We start from the raw sequence: 16,892 nt of genomic DNA on the forward strand, positions 1-16,892 counted from the left end.
TGTTTATCTGAGTCAAGGTTCCAAAAGTCTGCAAATTCCTGTGTAAGATAATCACTTAGGTTGTCTTTCTCAAGTTCAGGTACAGCCCTGATCCTCAAGTTAGTCTGTTTTTCCTTCAGTTCAATCATAGACAACAGTGACCTATGATCCTCTAGCTGTTTACTTATCGGTGGTATCTTTTCCTCTAGAGCCAACACTTTCTCCTTTGCTATTTTTTTATTTAACGTAGATTCTTGCAGCAGTCTGTCGATAGCTTCTGTATTGAAATTCACCTTCTGCCCCAAGTTATTAATGCTTGTAGTATTTTGGTCAATCTTAACTGATGCATCAGCAACCTGATTGCTTAATTTTTCCAAAGATTCAAAAATTTTATTTAGTGCTGAAGCTAATCCCTCTTCAGATGCCATTCCTTTTGACCCAACCTGTACGGATTCTTCCCCTTGTGGTACAGAAGGGCCAGATGCTGATGGTCTGCGCTGCTGCTGCACTCTAATTTTGCCCGATCTTGTCGTTTTTTCCTGAGGCAGATTTGCCATCACCCTGTATCTGCAGATCAAGGTCAGTCCCACGGCCCAGACTTGTTTTGCAGTGGAAATTTCCCTGGCCAATTAAAATGGAAAATTCCCAGTTGTAAGAGTTGTAAAAGATTCAAAGCTCCTCTAGGGGGACACAGTAGCAGCCAATATTTGTTACAGTAAAATGTATTTTCCAACTTTTCAGGTCCCCTTTCAATAATAAGCAACAGTTTCAGATTTAGAGAAAGCCTTCAGAACCTTCAAAACACTTGCAGAGTATCTATCAAAAGTTACATGGTCCATAAACAGTGCAACTCTCAGCACGGCAGTTCTATTGTTCCTTGGCAGTCCGTTCCCAAAGATTAAGTGGTGGTCTTTGCTCCCTTTTCTCTCCTTTTCTTTTTTTGCAGGCAAAAAATTGTTTCCCTTCTTCCCTCCCCTCTCCTGCCGCTCAGGGAGGGAGTCCTCTTAATTTTGACGTTAGGAATTAAGTCCTTTTAACACGATTTTTCCAGTTCTTAGCTTAGAAAGTCTTTGCTTTAATCTGTTTACAAAAAGCGGAAGGCGGACTTCCTGTTTACACCTTCCCACTTCAGTACCAAATTCTATTTTTTTTCCTTTAGTTCCCCAGTCTTTAATTTGACCTACTCATGGGTTGTTGTTTAAAAGTTGAAATGTCACAGGAAAAAGGTCAGCGCTCTCCGACAATAGCTGTGCAGCTTCACTCCGCAGAAGTAGCGATTGACTCTCAGCACCGCACCAGACTCCCCGATAATAATAATAATCTTTAGTGGTCCAATGACCCATAACAATTCTTGGCAACCAGGGCAGATTAGTACTCTTTGATAGGCCACTGGAGATGCATTGAGGAGTCAGGGACATAAGAGGATCCCTTCTGGACCACCCAAAAAGCTCATCTAGTTCAGCATCCTGTTCTCAGAGAATTGAAGCAGATGCCTTTGGCACAACCTGGGAAAAAAAAGCAGGAGTAGAGCAGACTCTCAGAGGCTTCTTGGCTTTCATATCAGAGGAAGTGCAGCCATTGTGTCTACAAGGCTTCTCTCATAACAATAGAACCTGTGGACAAGCAATGAAATGGAAGGAGGGTAAATTCAGGACAAATAGAGGCAATAACTGCATCACACAGCAAGCATTTAATCTTTGGAATTGGGTATCAGAAGAAGTAATGGTGGCCAACAACTTGAATGTGCTAAATTGCGGATTACCCTCATCCTCCATGAATTTGTGGATTGATGGCTACTAAACTTGATGGTTAAGTTCTATGTCTGCCATTTGGGGCAATTTGGCACTTAATGTCTGCTTCTGGAAACCAGTTGTGGGGAGAGTAGTGTTGTTCTCAGGTCCTGCTTCCTGGCTATGACAGGCATCTGGTTGGTCACTATGAAAATTGTTTTCTTGAACAGATGACCTGATTTAGCAGGCTGATGCAAGTTCTGGTCAGCTGAAATTTACAGCAAATCTTCTTACAGCAGCCAAACTCCTTATTGGCTTCAAGTGTGCCATAATGTACCTGCCAAAAAACTGTGCTTTCATAATTTTCTCTAATTGGATACAATTGCTCATGTGCCTGAGTGAGGGAAGCCAAAAGAAACAACAGCTTGAGAAAATATGGGGCCCTTTTATAATATGTACCTAGGGTTGGGATCCCCGATCCTGGGAACCAAATGTATGGTTGGTGGTTGGTGGATGGATGGCAGCTGTCAGAATTTCATACAGTTCCCAAAAATGACTTAATGCAATTTCTACTCCATGCTTTGTGTTCCAATATTAAATTACAAGATGTTTGGGAAAGCATGCAATCTCTACTGTCATCATTTCCCACCCCCTCACTGGATCAGTTCTGCCCAGGGCTCCTCTTCTTAGCCTATAAATCCCCTAAGGCAGCCTCTTCCTCCATCAGTTGCCTGCTTCTTTGAACTGAGTTCTCCTCAGCTTTTGATCTCTCCAGCACTATGAAGATCTTCCTGAGTACTTGTCTCTTCTTGGCCATCCTTTCTGAAGGTGAGTAGGAAGCTGCAATCTTGAATTGCTTTTTCAAATGAAGGAGGGGATATGAAGTGGGCTAGAGAAGACAAACTGATATTGGCTCTAGGAAGGATAAATGAAGCTAAAACTATTAGAATAGTGGGAATCTGGACTCCAAATTTTGGAAGACAGCCTTATGGAGTGTACTTCTGTTTCATGAGGTTGGCTTTCTTCACATACAACATGAGTGCTGCATGTGAAAGTATTCAATGGGACTGCTAAAATCCGATTGTGCACCTCACTGTGTGTTGTAGAGGAGGACGTCCCTGCTTTAGTGTATGCATTCATAATAGTAAAATGGATGAAGACTGTGTGTCTCTCCATCTTTGTGTCTGGAGATGTTCCTGTGTGTGAGATAGGGGGAAGATGTGTGTCAGTGTGCATGCAGCCTCCAACCCGCTCATGTAGCTCTGGAGACCAATAAGATTGTGCATGTCTGGCTTGGAAGATTGTATCCAGGTGGGAATGTAGATTTCATTTTTCCACAACTGAGGAACTGATGTATTTGGCACTGAATATTTATTCTTCTCTTCTCTTTGCAGTGATAGCTATGCAATGTAAATTAAGGAAAACAAATCAAAAAAACCCAGGAACTTGTGAAACTACCGAAGGTGGCAGTTGCTTTGCTCGTACTACTTTCAGTAATATGAGTGAGTATAAAGCCTTTGTGTAAGATTATACCTAAGTGTGCGGGTCCAACATTTGGACCCTGCGATATCTAGGGGGAAGCCGCAGAATGCTGATCTCACCCAATGTTGTAGAATTCATTTTTTTCAACAATTAATTAAATATTAGTAGAATTATGTGTGTGTGTGTAAAATGTACCAATGATTACAATAAAAAGTGGTAGCATCCTTTTCAATAAAAACAGTAATTCCCCAAAAGCCTGTTGGGACAAGGTCTTCACCTGCCAGGAGAAGGACAAGACGGGAGGCAATCTAGCTTCTCCTGGGAGTGAGTTCCAGTGTTGGGAAGCAGGCACTGAGGTGATTCTTTTCCATGTCAATATCTAATAAAGTGTGCCACCTCCCCCCCCCCACCTTTACAAAGGTCAGCCTCTTAGCCTTGGAGAACCACTGGCAACCTTCTTCTGAGCTTTGCCAACTGATTAAAGTTAATACATTCTGAATGAATATTCAGGCCTCAGCTTTCTCTGGCTTTTGCCTTACAGCTCCATCACCAACTGGTTTTCCCAATGGCCAAATCCTAAGTAACAATACCTCACTGGCAGGTCACTCTCCACTCATTAGCACCCAACATAATCAGAGCCTACTCTTTGTGGGTTCAGACACAAGTGATACAGCGGTCAGGTGTGCAGCCAATGATGAATACAAGGAGACAAGTGTTGGTTTCAGATTAGTCCACAACTTTATAGATTATAGTTGAAAACAGGTTTGGTGCAGGCATTGAGTATGTAACCAGTGATCAGTCAGTCCACCTGCTGGTTGAAAGACAGTTGGGGTTTACCAATGTTAGGGTTCACCTATGGCAACATCTAGCAAACCCAAAGAATTTACTGGTAAGGGTTGCCCCTGAGCTGGGTTGTAGGGACAAAGATTGCAGTCTTCCCAGATGGCATGAGGCTTTGGGGGACAGGGGCTTGCCATCCCATTGCTGGGTAAATTCAAATGGTTCAGAGACTGGAGGTATAATCCAAATGATACAATTCTATGGAATTATTATATTCTCTATCATTCTCCCGTTTTTAAAAAAGGAAAATGGTTCCATATTCATTTCAACATGGTACCTTGCTTAGGTAGAATATTTTATACTTTTTAAATTTTTTAATGCTTTATTAATTTTAGAAACATAACAAAACAAATAGAAAACAAAACAATATGCATCAATCATCAAAAGGCAATTGAGTAATTAACACTCTACACACCGTACATACATACTGAAAAAGAAAAGTTTAAGTTCATCCATCGCTATTTCTGACATGACTTCCAATCCCCCCACTGTGGTTCCTAAGTTTCATTACTCTGTGCACTTAACTCTCTCCTAAGTTCCTCTGTTATTTTAATAATGTAACGATTTCTTAAATCATGCACAAATTATTCCAGGCCTGCCAAAGAATTTATATCATTACAATGTTCTTTTAAAGGACTTCCGGGTTAGCGCCATTGGCGAATGGCGGAGTTCCTCCGATTGGAGGAACGGGCTCCGTGGAAATTGGGTCTTCCCGCCGCGGCAAAGGTGGGGAACCGCTAGAAATCCCAGGTGGAGGAGCTTGGGAACGTGGGGTTCGGCAGAGCACCAAGAGCGCCTCCCCTACTCGCGGGGAAACCCCTTTTTGGGGCTCCAGAGCGAAGTGGGGTGAGCAGCACGGTGCAGCAAACCGATTGCTACTTCCATGGAGGGAAGCCACACAGCCATCGCCGGAGAGCGCTGACTTTTTCCTGTTGACATTCGGACTCTAAATAAGTACCCGTGAGTAAAAACGGAAAATTGGATCAAGAAATTCTTGAATTAGGCACTGGAGCGGGAAGGTCTAAACAGGAAGTCCGCCTTCCGGTTTTTGTAAATAGACTAAAGCAAAAACCTTACAATCTAAGAGCCTGGAAAGTTGTTTTAAAGATTGATTTTTCCTGCATTTACAACCAATAAAACCCCCTTGGAAAGCAGGAGAAAAGGGGGGGGGTATTTGACTGTTTAAGCCTGCAGGAGAGAGAGTAAAGGAATATAAGTTTCCATCGTCTCAAGCCTGGGAACGGGGTGTGAGGACAGAAACTGTTGGAGATGTTCATTGATTGAAAGTGGAGTACTTTTTCTTTTGTTGGATACAAAAGATGGATACAAATAGAAATTGTGTCCCCTAGAGGGAGCTTGTCAGTTTGTTGCTGCAGTTTACTTGGAGACGTTACAGCTGCGAGATTGAGATCGTGGGACCAGTCTTTTGACCTTGAATAGAAATGCGTTGGGAGGAAGTTTTGGTCTCTGCCGTTGACAAAACAAATGCTTTGCTGGAGCAGTTGCATGAGAGGATGAATTTGATGAATGAGAAGTTGGACTTGATGACTGCCGTAGCCAGTGAATATGAATTAACAAGAAATAAGGATAAAGAAACTATACAGCGACCAATTCAGGAAACTGGTTTGATTGGGCAAGTGCAAGGGCAGAGGAAGATGGAAGAGGTTGTGATAGCACCCCAAGCAACACAAATGGAGAGATCCAAAGTCCTGCAGGAGCAAAAGTTGTTGCATTGGAAGATTGAACTTGGAGTGTACCTGGAAGTGTTTGGAGTTAAGGAAGCTCTTAAATCTGGTGGGACTATGAAACATGTTGACAATTACTTTTTGGACAACCACTTTTTGGATTACAAAGATGATGACAGGGAGTGGGACTGTGGGGAATGGGCTGGCTTGATGAAGGAAAATGGAGCTTATTACCGGTTGGAATCCCCCGGAGATCTACTCCCCAAGGAGAAAGGGAAGAAATTAAGAAAGAAACCAACAAAAGTCAAGGAAGAGTGTGACTACAAACAAGAACAAGAAAATCTGCAGAAGGGGCATAGAAGAGACTTAAGGGCCTTGGATATAAGATCACCAGATTGATGGACTGGATGGAATATATAGAAAGGACTGACATAACCCGAAACCAGGAAGAAGTGATGTTGGATAACAACTAGGGAAAAATTTCTTTTTTTATTTTTGGAATTAGTGTAATATTAATGAAATAGGGGAAATGCTGGAAAGGAATTAATTGGCTTTAGTAGAAAGGATTTAAGCAGTTATGTATAAATATGGTTTAAACTTTGAATTTTAAGGCTTTTAAGGTAAGATAAGGTTAAATAAATTAAGGTAAATTGAATTACAGAACATGGTAAGAGACGGAAAGGATATGTTGAATTAATTAATAAGATAGATTGTTAAGACAAATTATTTAAATAAAAATTGAGAAATATGGGAAGAATTTGCTGAAACAACGAATCAAGTCAGAATACAAAAAGGGAGGTGTGAGGAGGTCTAAGAAACAAGCAAATGAAAAGATGTAAAATGGGATATGTATTTCTCTCTTTTTTACTTTTATTTTTCTTTTTTTAGTTTTCTCTCTTCTTTTTTCTGTTGTGTTTTTCTGTTTTTTACTGTATTTATGTATTTTTGAAACTTTGAATAAATATTACTTAAAATAAAATAAAATACAATGTTCTTTTAAATATTCTCTGTAGATATTCCACTCTCTATTGAATGTTTGATCTGTAGGTTCTTGGAATCTCACTGTTAATCTTTCTAGTTCTGTATATTCTAGCTTTTTATTTTGCCAATCTAATTTTGAGGGGATAGAATCCCCTTTCCATACTTTAGCAATTAGAATCCTAGCTGCTGCTACTACATACATAAAGATTTTCCTTACCCTTTTTGGAATTTCATTGCTCATTATACCTAGCAGAAAGACTTTGGGCTTCTTTAGGAAGGAATATTTAAACATAAGTTCATTGTAAATAATTTCCCAAAATTCCCTGATTTTTTTTGCTGTGCTACCACATGTGGATCATGGTGCCGTCCATTTCTCTGCATCTCCAACAGATGTTTGATCTAGATTTATACATTCTGGCCAGTTTTACAGGTGTTAAGTACCATCTGTAGAGCATCTTTATGCAATTCTCTTTCAAATCATATTTGAAAGAGAATTTATTTATTCATAAATTTAGAGAATTTATTCCCTTAAGATAGCCGGTCAGAAGTGAGATCAAAAGAAGGAGAAAAATAGAGGAAAGGGAAGTCTGTATTCTCCACTCTCTGAGATATATATTACATAGTATAAGACAGATTCTTGAGTCAGCCAATGGATCAACTAGCTGGATATCCATTGGGTGGCAGATCAACCTATTCCAGGCACTTGCCATTTCGTTTGTGCAGAAAATACAGTCAATCATGTCTCATTTAAGTGCAACTTTTAAAGGAACGATCCTGGAATATTCACATGGTTGGCAGAAGAAATTATACTGTAATTATGAGGTGATTCTGGAAGGAACTACTTTCAGGTTTAGCTTGCTAAATTCAGCTCTTGTGAGATACTTTTTTTCTTTATTCACCCATTTGCTCAATGTATGTATATAAGGGAGCATCACAAAAATTTCGTTCAGGAGAATAATGATTTGAATTTTTGCTGATCTAGGTATTCCTTCTAATGTTCTCTCACAGATGGCTCTGTTAAGGCCGATTCTGAAGCGGGATGTACTACAGATTGCAGCACGCAGAACTATAGTTTCACCAGAGAAGATGGTAGTTTCATACTTAATTTCAGGGAGTGTTGTTATGGTATGAAGTGCATTGAGCAATTTCTAAAACGTAAGTATATGCATATTTGTATATACCGTTGGGCATAAATAGCATTGAGGCTTTAGGGGTTTTGCATGATTGCCCTTAGACAAATGATATCATATAGCTGACACTGGAAATCTTAGATGAAGCCCAAGATGAAGCTTCCCTGCAGCTGGTTAGTGGACACTAAAGGTGGTCCCCATGCTGTCTCTTAGTAAGATAAAAGGTAAAGGTAAAGGACCCCTGGATGGTTGAGACCAGTCGAAATCAACTATGGAGTGCAGCACTCATCTCGCTTTTCAGGCAGAGGGAGCTGACGTTTCTCTGCAGACAGCTTTCCAGATCATGTGGCCAGCATGACTAAACTACTTCTGGTGCAACGGGACACTGTGATGGAAGCTAGGGCTCATGGAAACAGTGTTCCCCTAATAGAAACAAAATAAAAAAAATTCCTTCCAGTAGCGCCTTAGAGACTAAGTTTGTTATTGTTAGGAGCTTTTGTGTGCATACACACTTTTTCAGATAGTTTCCCTAGTAGTAACTCCACCTCTGGAACACAAGCTTCAGGGTGACATCCTGGCTCTTCTAATATGGTGTGGCAGGACCCCTCAACCATGACCTTGGGGAACAGGAAGCTGAAAACTTTCAGTAATGTTCCACAGATTGAAGGAAATAAAGTGAAAAGGACAAAAGATAGACAACTACCTGACATTTAGAAGACATCTGAAGGCAGCACCGTTTAGGGAAGTTCTTAATGTGTAACATTTTAATGTATTTTTAATCTTTGTTGGAAGCTGCCCTGAGTGGCTGGGGAAACCCAGCCAGATAGGCGGAATACAAATAATTAATTCATAATTAATTCATAATTAATTCATAACAAGAAAGCAAAAGCCAATTAAAAATGCAAAGGCCTCAAACAACAGGTTTAACTTCTATTGACAGTTTGCATTGCTAGGGAAGGAAGGGAAGTCTCCCAAACTAACTCAAGCAAATAAAAGGGAGTAAAAGACAAAGAATAGCTTGAAGTCCAAGCCTAAACCAGCAGCTAATGCAGGCTGAGAAAAGAGGATGGGTCACTTTCCTATTCTCCCTCCCCTGCCTGAAGATGCAGGATAGTTGCACAAGAAGCCATGCAGGGTCTTTGGTTAGTTAAGTGTTCCTTAAGTGTTATGTCTCATCTTTAGAGATAATAGCTAGATCTACATCATCAGCATAATGAATTCCTGAAACAGAATGAAGTGGAAATGTCGCAACCATCTCACAGGACTGCGAACTGAGGCCTAGGAATCATAGAAATATAAATTTTTGAAAATTCATCTGGCAGGGGGAAAGACCAAGGATCAAATTTAAAATACTAATGGATGTTAAGGAAAGAGATGGATTCTCATTGCCAGATTTAAAATTATATTATGAAGCACCTGGCTGATTTGGTTAAAGAAATGGATATCTTTACAGAATACAAATTTGTTAAATTTGGAAGGACATGGGAATTGGTATGGGTGGTACGCTTACCTGTGATATGGGAAGGTAAAGGCACATTGAGAATTTTTAAGGATAAGTTTGTATAGTGTGTGGACCTGATATCAAGTCTTACATGAATGAAAAACATATCATTGTTTTTTTAGGAAATGCAAGTTTAATTGAAAAAGTTAGAAGAAATCCAAGATGGGTGATACCCAAGCTCATAATCCTTCTGACTTTTCCAATATTTTCAAATTAATGTGTATTTTTGAAAACATGTATTAAAAGGTTTTATGGATCAAAGTTTTGACTTTGTAAAGGTTCTGCTTGAAGAAAGAGAAAAATTGATTAAAAAAATGTATAAAATGTTATTAGAATGGGAAACAAAAGATGAGCTGGTTAAACCTGCAATGACACAAGGGGCTAAAGATCTAGGACATAATATAGAAATGGATGCATGGGAAAGTTTATGGGGAAATGATATGAAATGTCCTGCCTGTTTTACTCTAAAAGGAAATAGTATGAAAATAATGTATAGATGGTATTTATCACCTAACAAATTGGCTAAAGGTTGTAAATAATTGTGGAAGTATAAATGGTACATGGAACTTTCTTTTTATATGTGGTGGACTTTTAAGAAGGTGAAGGTTTTTTGGCAAATGTTACATGATGAGATATAAAAGATGTCTAAAGTGATTATATACAAAAAACAAAAACAAAAAAAGCAGAAAATTTTCTCTTAGAGATTATAGGGGAAGAAGTTCAAAAAAAAAATGTATTTTAAGTTTTTTATGTATGTAACAACAGTGGCTAGGATCCTCTAAGAACAAAAATGGAAGGAAGTAGAAGTTACCACCAAAGAATGGATAAGTAAGGTGATGGATTCTGCAGAATTGGCAAAGTTAACAGGCAAAATAAGAGAATCTAAGGATGATTGCTTTGTGGAAAAATGGAAGCCCATTTCAGACTATTTAAGGAAATTATTGTATGATGAAGCAGGATTTGAAATATGAGCAGCATAAGAAATTAAAGAATAAACTATTGATGTGTTGGTATAAGAAATAGAAGGTATTGTGCCACACAGGGAAAGAAGTAAAAAGACCATGGAAAATGGGGTGGGGAGTCTGAAAAATTGATTATGCATTGATTATATCAATTTTTTGAAAATTTAATAAGAAATTATTACACTGTAACAAAAGGAAGAGAGGGAGGGAGGGGAAATGGGCTGAAACCGTGTGTTGATTTTGGGGTTGTTTTTCACAGGGCCAAACCGTCAGTTAAATGGGCAGGAGTGTCCGACCTGTTTTCCTTCTCTCTCAAAAGCCTGTGAGGGCTCAAAGACCATCAAGTGTCGTAATACTGAGACCCAGTGCGTTGAGATTGTTGTTGCTCATGGTAAGTAGCACTGCCAACCAATGAGGTGGAGACAGGGTGGTGGACTGCTCCCTTGTTCTGTTTGTGGCTTTCTGCCAGAAAGTGCTCTATGTGTATTGGTAGGGGAAAGTTCTATTTTTCTGAAACCATAACTGTGGTAATGATCTTTGCTTTGCATGTATATAGATGAGACTCTATATTCCTGGGGTGGGAATGTCTAAATTTTAAACATCCATGTCAAATTGATCACATGTATGGTTCTGAGGTGCTTTCTATACTTGCTCAATACACTTAATAAACAATAAAATGCTCCGATTCTCTCTTCTGCACACAAACTCACCTGTTACTGCCCAGGCACTCATGTGAAAATGTCTCTTTTTCTTTACTAGATGACAGTGCAATTCCTGACAAGCATTTCTACGGCTGTGCATCACCAACGTTTTGTAAATTGGCCAAGAATTCAATGCATAGTGATGTCCTTTCAGGCACTATAACCAGAGCACGATGCAGTGATACTCTGCCTCCCCTAGAGCAGCTCAACTTTGAAGAGTAGTTAGGAGAGAGCAATGTCTTCTTCCTTTTGGATCACACTGTTTCTCGCAGCAGCTGAGGTGGAGGGTGCTTGCCTGGTGGTGGGAGAGGAAGAGCGACTGCCATTCACAGGACTCCTGAGTCTTTTATTTGGCTTGTAGTGCAGGGTGAATGGGATGCAGGGAATAGAGAAGCTAAGGTAGGAAAGGGGGGCTTGCAGGCTCATGAAAATATGGTATAGGGTTAAATTTATCTTTGTTCATAATCAAAATAAATTGGTGTGGCAAATAAAAACTGTGTTTTGTGTCTGCATTCATCAAATTAAGAATATTTGTTATCTGCGGTGGCAAAGAGGAGTGTTTATAAAAAGAACAAATGGGTAATGATTAGTTATTTTATTGATTTATGATATATTTATACCACTCTATATTTCAAAGAAATCTGAGTTGCTTACAATATCATAAGGGCATCACAAAAGTTCAAACAAATACAGTGAAAAGCTACCCACCCAACTTATCATGAGGAAACATTGAAGAAAGCTCTAAAATGCAGTCCACTGTTTGCATTTGCAGCTGCTTTTTTGAGATTTGCCACGCTGCACTAGGCACCCAGTGCAGACTACTACTGTTTGGCAGAATTCTGGAGAGCCAGTGAGAGATTCAGGAGTCAGGAACATAAGATTTTTGCTGGATTGCATCAAAGGCCCCTCTAGTTCAGTATTCTGCTCCCAGAGTGCCTAACCCCAGAAAACAAGGCATGAGCCCAATAGCCAATAGAGGAAACTGCAGTATTTTAAGTGCAGAAATGTTTTAATTTATGTATTGCAATTAGGGAAGCATGAGGGGGAAAGAAAGCCCTAAATTAATAAATGCAACTGTGTGTGTGTACACAAACACGTTAAAAAATACAACTTTAAAAAAACAAGCATTACAAAAACAAACTTTAAAATACATACATACATGCATGCATGCATACATACATACATACTCTTCGACATTTCTCCACACAGCAGTTCTGAGAATGGCAAATTCCACATCTAGGCTCATCAGGAAATGAATTGAATATAAAAATGTCAATATCATTGACACCGGTATAGAAATATATGCTGTGACCATATTTGCATTATTGTGTACATTGACCTCAACTCACAAAGGGTATTTTAGATTTAGAAAAGTTGCAGAAAAGGGGAATCATGATGCTGAAGGGGATGGAATAATGCCCACACAAGGAAAGATTACAAAATTTGAGACATTTTAGCTTAGAGGAAATGAACCAATGTTTTATCAATGGGAATGTATTCTAAATGTTTTGTTTTTTAAAGGGTTTTCCTATATAATAAGGTTCCAAAAATATAGTAGACTTCTGGGAAACCTCCACTGACATTATCACTAAGGCATGAAGTCACATATGCTGTGATCTGTTAGGGAAGGTTGCTAAGGTAATGGGAGTCAATGAGGGCAATTGATAAGCATTCTTGTGATATTTTTCTATTTTGTTGAGTGAATGAAACTTGTCAAGATCCCTCAGATTATTAGTGCCCAGTGTAAATCTTGTTTAATTGACACTGAGATGGAGAATGGATGTATATTACTTACAGTTTAACATGGACAATTCCATAGAAGCTAAAGAAGAGCAAGGAAAGCTCTCTAGCTGTTTAGCAGGTTGAGGGTTAGCTGTTAATGTTCTCAGTTCTGTCAGATGCCTAACTTCAATCACAGAAAGAATCACCTTCTATGCCCTTGTTAATCTACGGGTCTCCATTTTGTGTGAGGTTTTTGTTCTCAAGCAGCCAAAGACAAAGGATGCGCTCTTGGAGCAAACAGCTTTGGGCTGGAATGAAGGCCAATGGCGTCCACGTGCAGAGAGACAGGTCTCTAATTTTTGGTCTGCTATAATTTTTTTTTTTTTTTGTATTTTGTAAGAAGCTTAGCCTGTGCTAAACAAGCACAATATATTCTATGCAACTATTTGGGTTGTATCACTATTGTTTTTGTTCTGTTTTGAAGACAATTCTGCAAGTAAAGCTTTGAATAATAATTAAGGGTCTGGGTTGTCTGAACATTTTTTTTTTTTTTTTAACAAAAGGAGTTGGTCTTTATGCATACAATTGGTTCTGCAATAAATCTTGGCCGGAATGTGTGAGGCCTGCAACTGACAAACTATAATTCTGTCTTGTCACTCCTCCTGTTTTTTGTGGAGTTTAACTGACGTATGTCTATGTTCTGCTGCTGTTGGTGGGGAGGGATTTCTTACCTATGGGCTGGAAACGTCAAAACTTTTTTTAAAAAAAACTCATTGTTCAGGGTCTTCCGTTCTTTGTCCTTAGAGAGGTTGAATCTTTGTTCCAACAAATAAATGACCAAATGCTTACTTAGCCTGCTTTGCTTTTTATATTCCACTTTATTTCCCTGCTCTGACCGAGCGAACCTAGCAGAACGTAGTGAGATTGTGTGTCTCTTAGTACGGGGGCGGGGGGGGGGGGGATTAGCTGTAGCAGCAATCCCGCTTTTTGTGTAACAAAAGGAGAGTAAAAAAGCCAGGGAGGAAGGAAAAAGTGAGTGATAATGATGCGTGTGCAAAGGAGACTGCAGAATAGAACAGAGGAGAAGGGGTGGAAATGGGAGATCTGTCTGCAAGGAAGAGTTGAGCAATAGAGGAAAAGGAAGAGCAGCTGAAAACAGGTGTGTAAGGGGGGGTTGTGAAAATGGAAGGCGTAGCAGGCCTGGGGACATAGTGAATCAAAAGCAGGAGTATGAAAGAGGCTGCAGAATAGGAGGGGTTGGTGGCTTCATATGATGGAGAAAGGTGGGAAGAAGCCTTTGTAGTTGCAGTGTTAGGCAGAAAGTTACCACAGGCTGGTTTATCTCTGGGGGGCAGGCAGGTATATACAAAAGGAGGGAGTGGTAGGACATGGACATGGGTGTGAACATGAAAAAGGATTACCCTTACCTCCCATGAGTTTGCCCATGGATGGCTAGTAAACCTGATGGCTATGTTCTACATCTGTTGTTGGGGCAGCATGGCTCTGAATGTCTGTTGCTGGGAACCAGTAGTGGAGACCATGGTGTGGCCCTTAGCATCTGCTTTCAGGCTATGCACAGGCATCTGGTTGGCCACTGTGAAAGTAGTTTAGTTGAGCAGATGGTCTGATTCAAGAGACTGATGTAAGTTCTGGCCAGCTGAAGATTCTGGAAAATCTGCTTACAACAGCCAAACTCTTAACTGCCTCCAAGTGCTGCCTACTCAGTGCACCTGCTGAAGAAGATTCTTTCCATAATGTACCTGCTGAAGAAGTTTGTTTCATAATTTCATCTCATTTGAGCCAACTGCTCATGTGGCTGAGTGCGGGAAGCCAAAAGATAAAACAGGCTGAGACACCATGGAGACCTTTTATAATCTGCTCCTGGGGTTGAGAACCCCTGGCCTGGGAGTCAAGTGCAGCCCCTACATACCTATATACTACTTCATGTTTCATATTTCAAAGCAATCTCCAGGTGGCTTACAATATCATAAGGACATCACAAAAAGTTAAAACAATACTGTACACCATGAAAGCTTACCACCCTATTTATTAAGAGGGGAAAATTGAATAAAATTCTAAAAAACAGTCCACTGGGGGCATTTGTAGCTGCCTTTCTGGAGATTTGCTACTCAGCACTAGGCAGCCAGGGCAGATTACTACTGTTTTGCAGAACTCTGGACAGCCACTGAGGGATTCAGGAGTCAGGAACATAGGCAGATCCCTGCTGGATCACCCCAAAGGCCCATCTAATTCAACATTCTGGTACCACAGCTTTGGTCCACAGTTATTTTGGAAATTTGCTGCACAGCATTAGACAACCTGGGCAAATTATGATTATTTGATAAGCCTCTGGAAATGCACAGAAGGATTCAGGAGTCAGAGACATAAGAGGACCCCTGCTGGGCTTCCTATTTCTGGTGGTGGGAAATGGTTGACTCCCACACGACCAGCCCCCAGCCGTGCTGGTAATTCAGGGCTGATATGGGGGTAATTAGCCCTGGCAGACTCCCCATGTTGGGGGAGTACTGTCTTGTAGACCCGCAGATTGTCCGAGAATGCCGACTTGCATCAAGGTGCAAGTGGCAGGACACTGGGTTGCAGAGCACAGTACGGCCAGCACTCTCCGATGCCATTCTCATAGCCAGGAACATCTGTTTGGGAAAAAATGAATAGATTTGGACAGTAAACAAACATGGACTGGATAGAAGAAGCTTAAGAAAAAACCTGCAGAAGTGTACAGTCCTTGGGGGTTTAAGCTCAAATTTCAAAAGGTTCTCAGGATGATGTTTGGATAACAGAGGTGTTTGGTATGGTTTGCTTCCTCTACTTAACATCTACAATTGGTTTTCAATGCCAAGCCTCATTAAGAACTTTTTTTTTTTTAAGTACAGATGGACTTCTATTTATAATTAGGCATTTAACTGTGGAGCGTTATTTAAGACTTGAAAGACTTGATAAAGATTGAAGAGGAGGCAAGATGGCACTAATATGACGCAGCATGGAAAAATATATTCCTCCCTTTCTCCAAGGAAAGCAGGAGCTATGTGCTGGCTGATTTTGCAATTATTTGAGATAACAACTTGGAACAATATACAGTGCAGATCAATAAAATGATTAAAAGAAAAAAGAAAAGAGGATCCCTGCTGGATCACGTCAAAGGCTCATTTAGTACAGCTTTTTGTTCTCAGGGAGCGGAAGCAGATGCCTGAGGGAAACCCAGAAAACAAGGCAGGAGCCGAGTAGCCTCTCTCACCTGTGATCTCCAGCATCTATTACTAAGAGGATTAATGGCTGCTATTCAGGGGGAAATATAGCCATCATGACTAGTTGTCTTCATTCGCTTATAACACTAGAATTGGTGCGCATGCAATGAAATGGAACAATAGAAAATTCAGGATGGATTAAAGCAAAAATAGCCTCACACATTTAATTAATCTTGTGAATTTGGTAGCAAAAGAAGTAATGGTGGCCAACAACTAGGATATGTTAAATTTTGGATTACCCGTTTCCTCCATGAATATGTCTATAGGTGGCTACTAAACCTGATGGTTATGTTCTACCTTTGCTGTTGGGGCACTATGGCTCAGAAACTCTCTTACTGTAAACCAGCAGTGGGAAGAGTGGTGTCATTCTCAGATCCTGCTTGCTGGCTATGCACAGGCATCATGTTGGGCACTGTGGAAATAGTTTTCTTGAGTAGATGGCCTGATGCAAGTTCTCTCCAGCTGAAATTTACAGGAAATCTGCTAACAACAGCCAGACTCTTAATTACCTTGAAGTGGTGCCCATACAGTGCAGCTCTGAATAAGAGACTTCCTGTAATGCACCTGCTGAAAAAGTGTGGTTTCATAATTTTATCTCATTCGAGCCAACAGCTCATGTGGCTGAGTGAGGGAAGTCAAAAGCAAGAACAGATTGAGACACTATGGAGACCTTTTCTTATCTGCTCCTGGGGTTGAGAACCCCTGGCCTGGGGGGCAAGGGCAGCCCCTGCCTACCACTCTATCTTGAGTTTCACTAAACGAAACGAGAGGAAGCTTTTATAGACAATGCAGCCCCTTTATCATTTATATGAACCTGGACTGTTGATACTCCTTTTGTTATCTGGTTTACTTATTCCATTCTACCTCCCAATGGAACACAGGCTGGTTATTCAAATGGTTTGTCATAGTGTTTATC

At 40.2% G+C, this 16,892-nt stretch overlaps 1 protein-coding gene across 1 annotated transcript; it reads left to right on the plus strand.

Moving 5' to 3' along the window:
• Window positions 1–2,366: 2,366 nt before the first annotated feature.
• LOC307221833 (phospholipase A2 inhibitor gamma subunit B-like) lies at window positions 2,367–11,470 on the plus strand. Its single transcript, XM_079986560.1, has 5 exons — window positions 2,367–2,537; window positions 3,104–3,211; window positions 7,706–7,852; window positions 10,550–10,681; window positions 11,050–11,470. The coding sequence occupies exons 1-5, from the start codon at window positions 2,489–2,491 to the stop codon at window positions 11,211–11,213; spliced, it is 600 nt and encodes a 199-aa protein (XP_079842686.1). The 5' UTR covers window positions 2,367–2,488; the 3' UTR covers window positions 11,214–11,470.
• The last annotated feature ends 5,422 nt before the right edge of the window (window positions 11,471–16,892 follow it).

The sequence above is a fragment of the Podarcis cretensis genome, assembly GCF_951804945.1.
Source record: "Podarcis cretensis genome assembly, chromosome: 8".
Taxonomy (NCBI): domain Eukaryota; kingdom Metazoa; phylum Chordata; class Lepidosauria; order Squamata; family Lacertidae; genus Podarcis; species Podarcis cretensis.

Bases quoted from the DNA above. Each gene is read 5' to 3' on its own strand.
- LOC307221833 (XM_079986560.1), top strand. From the start codon at position 2,489: ATGAAGATCTTCCTGAGTACTTGTCTCTTCTTGGCCATCCTTTCTGAA. The intron at 2,538-3,103 runs GTGAGTAGGAAG...TTCTCTTTGCAG, and splicing joins CTTGGCCATCCTTTCTGAAG to TGATAGCTATGCAATGTAAA. The intron at 7,853-10,549 runs GTAAGTATATGC...TGTTTTTCACAG, and splicing joins CATTGAGCAATTTCTAAAAC to GGCCAAACCGTCAGTTAAAT.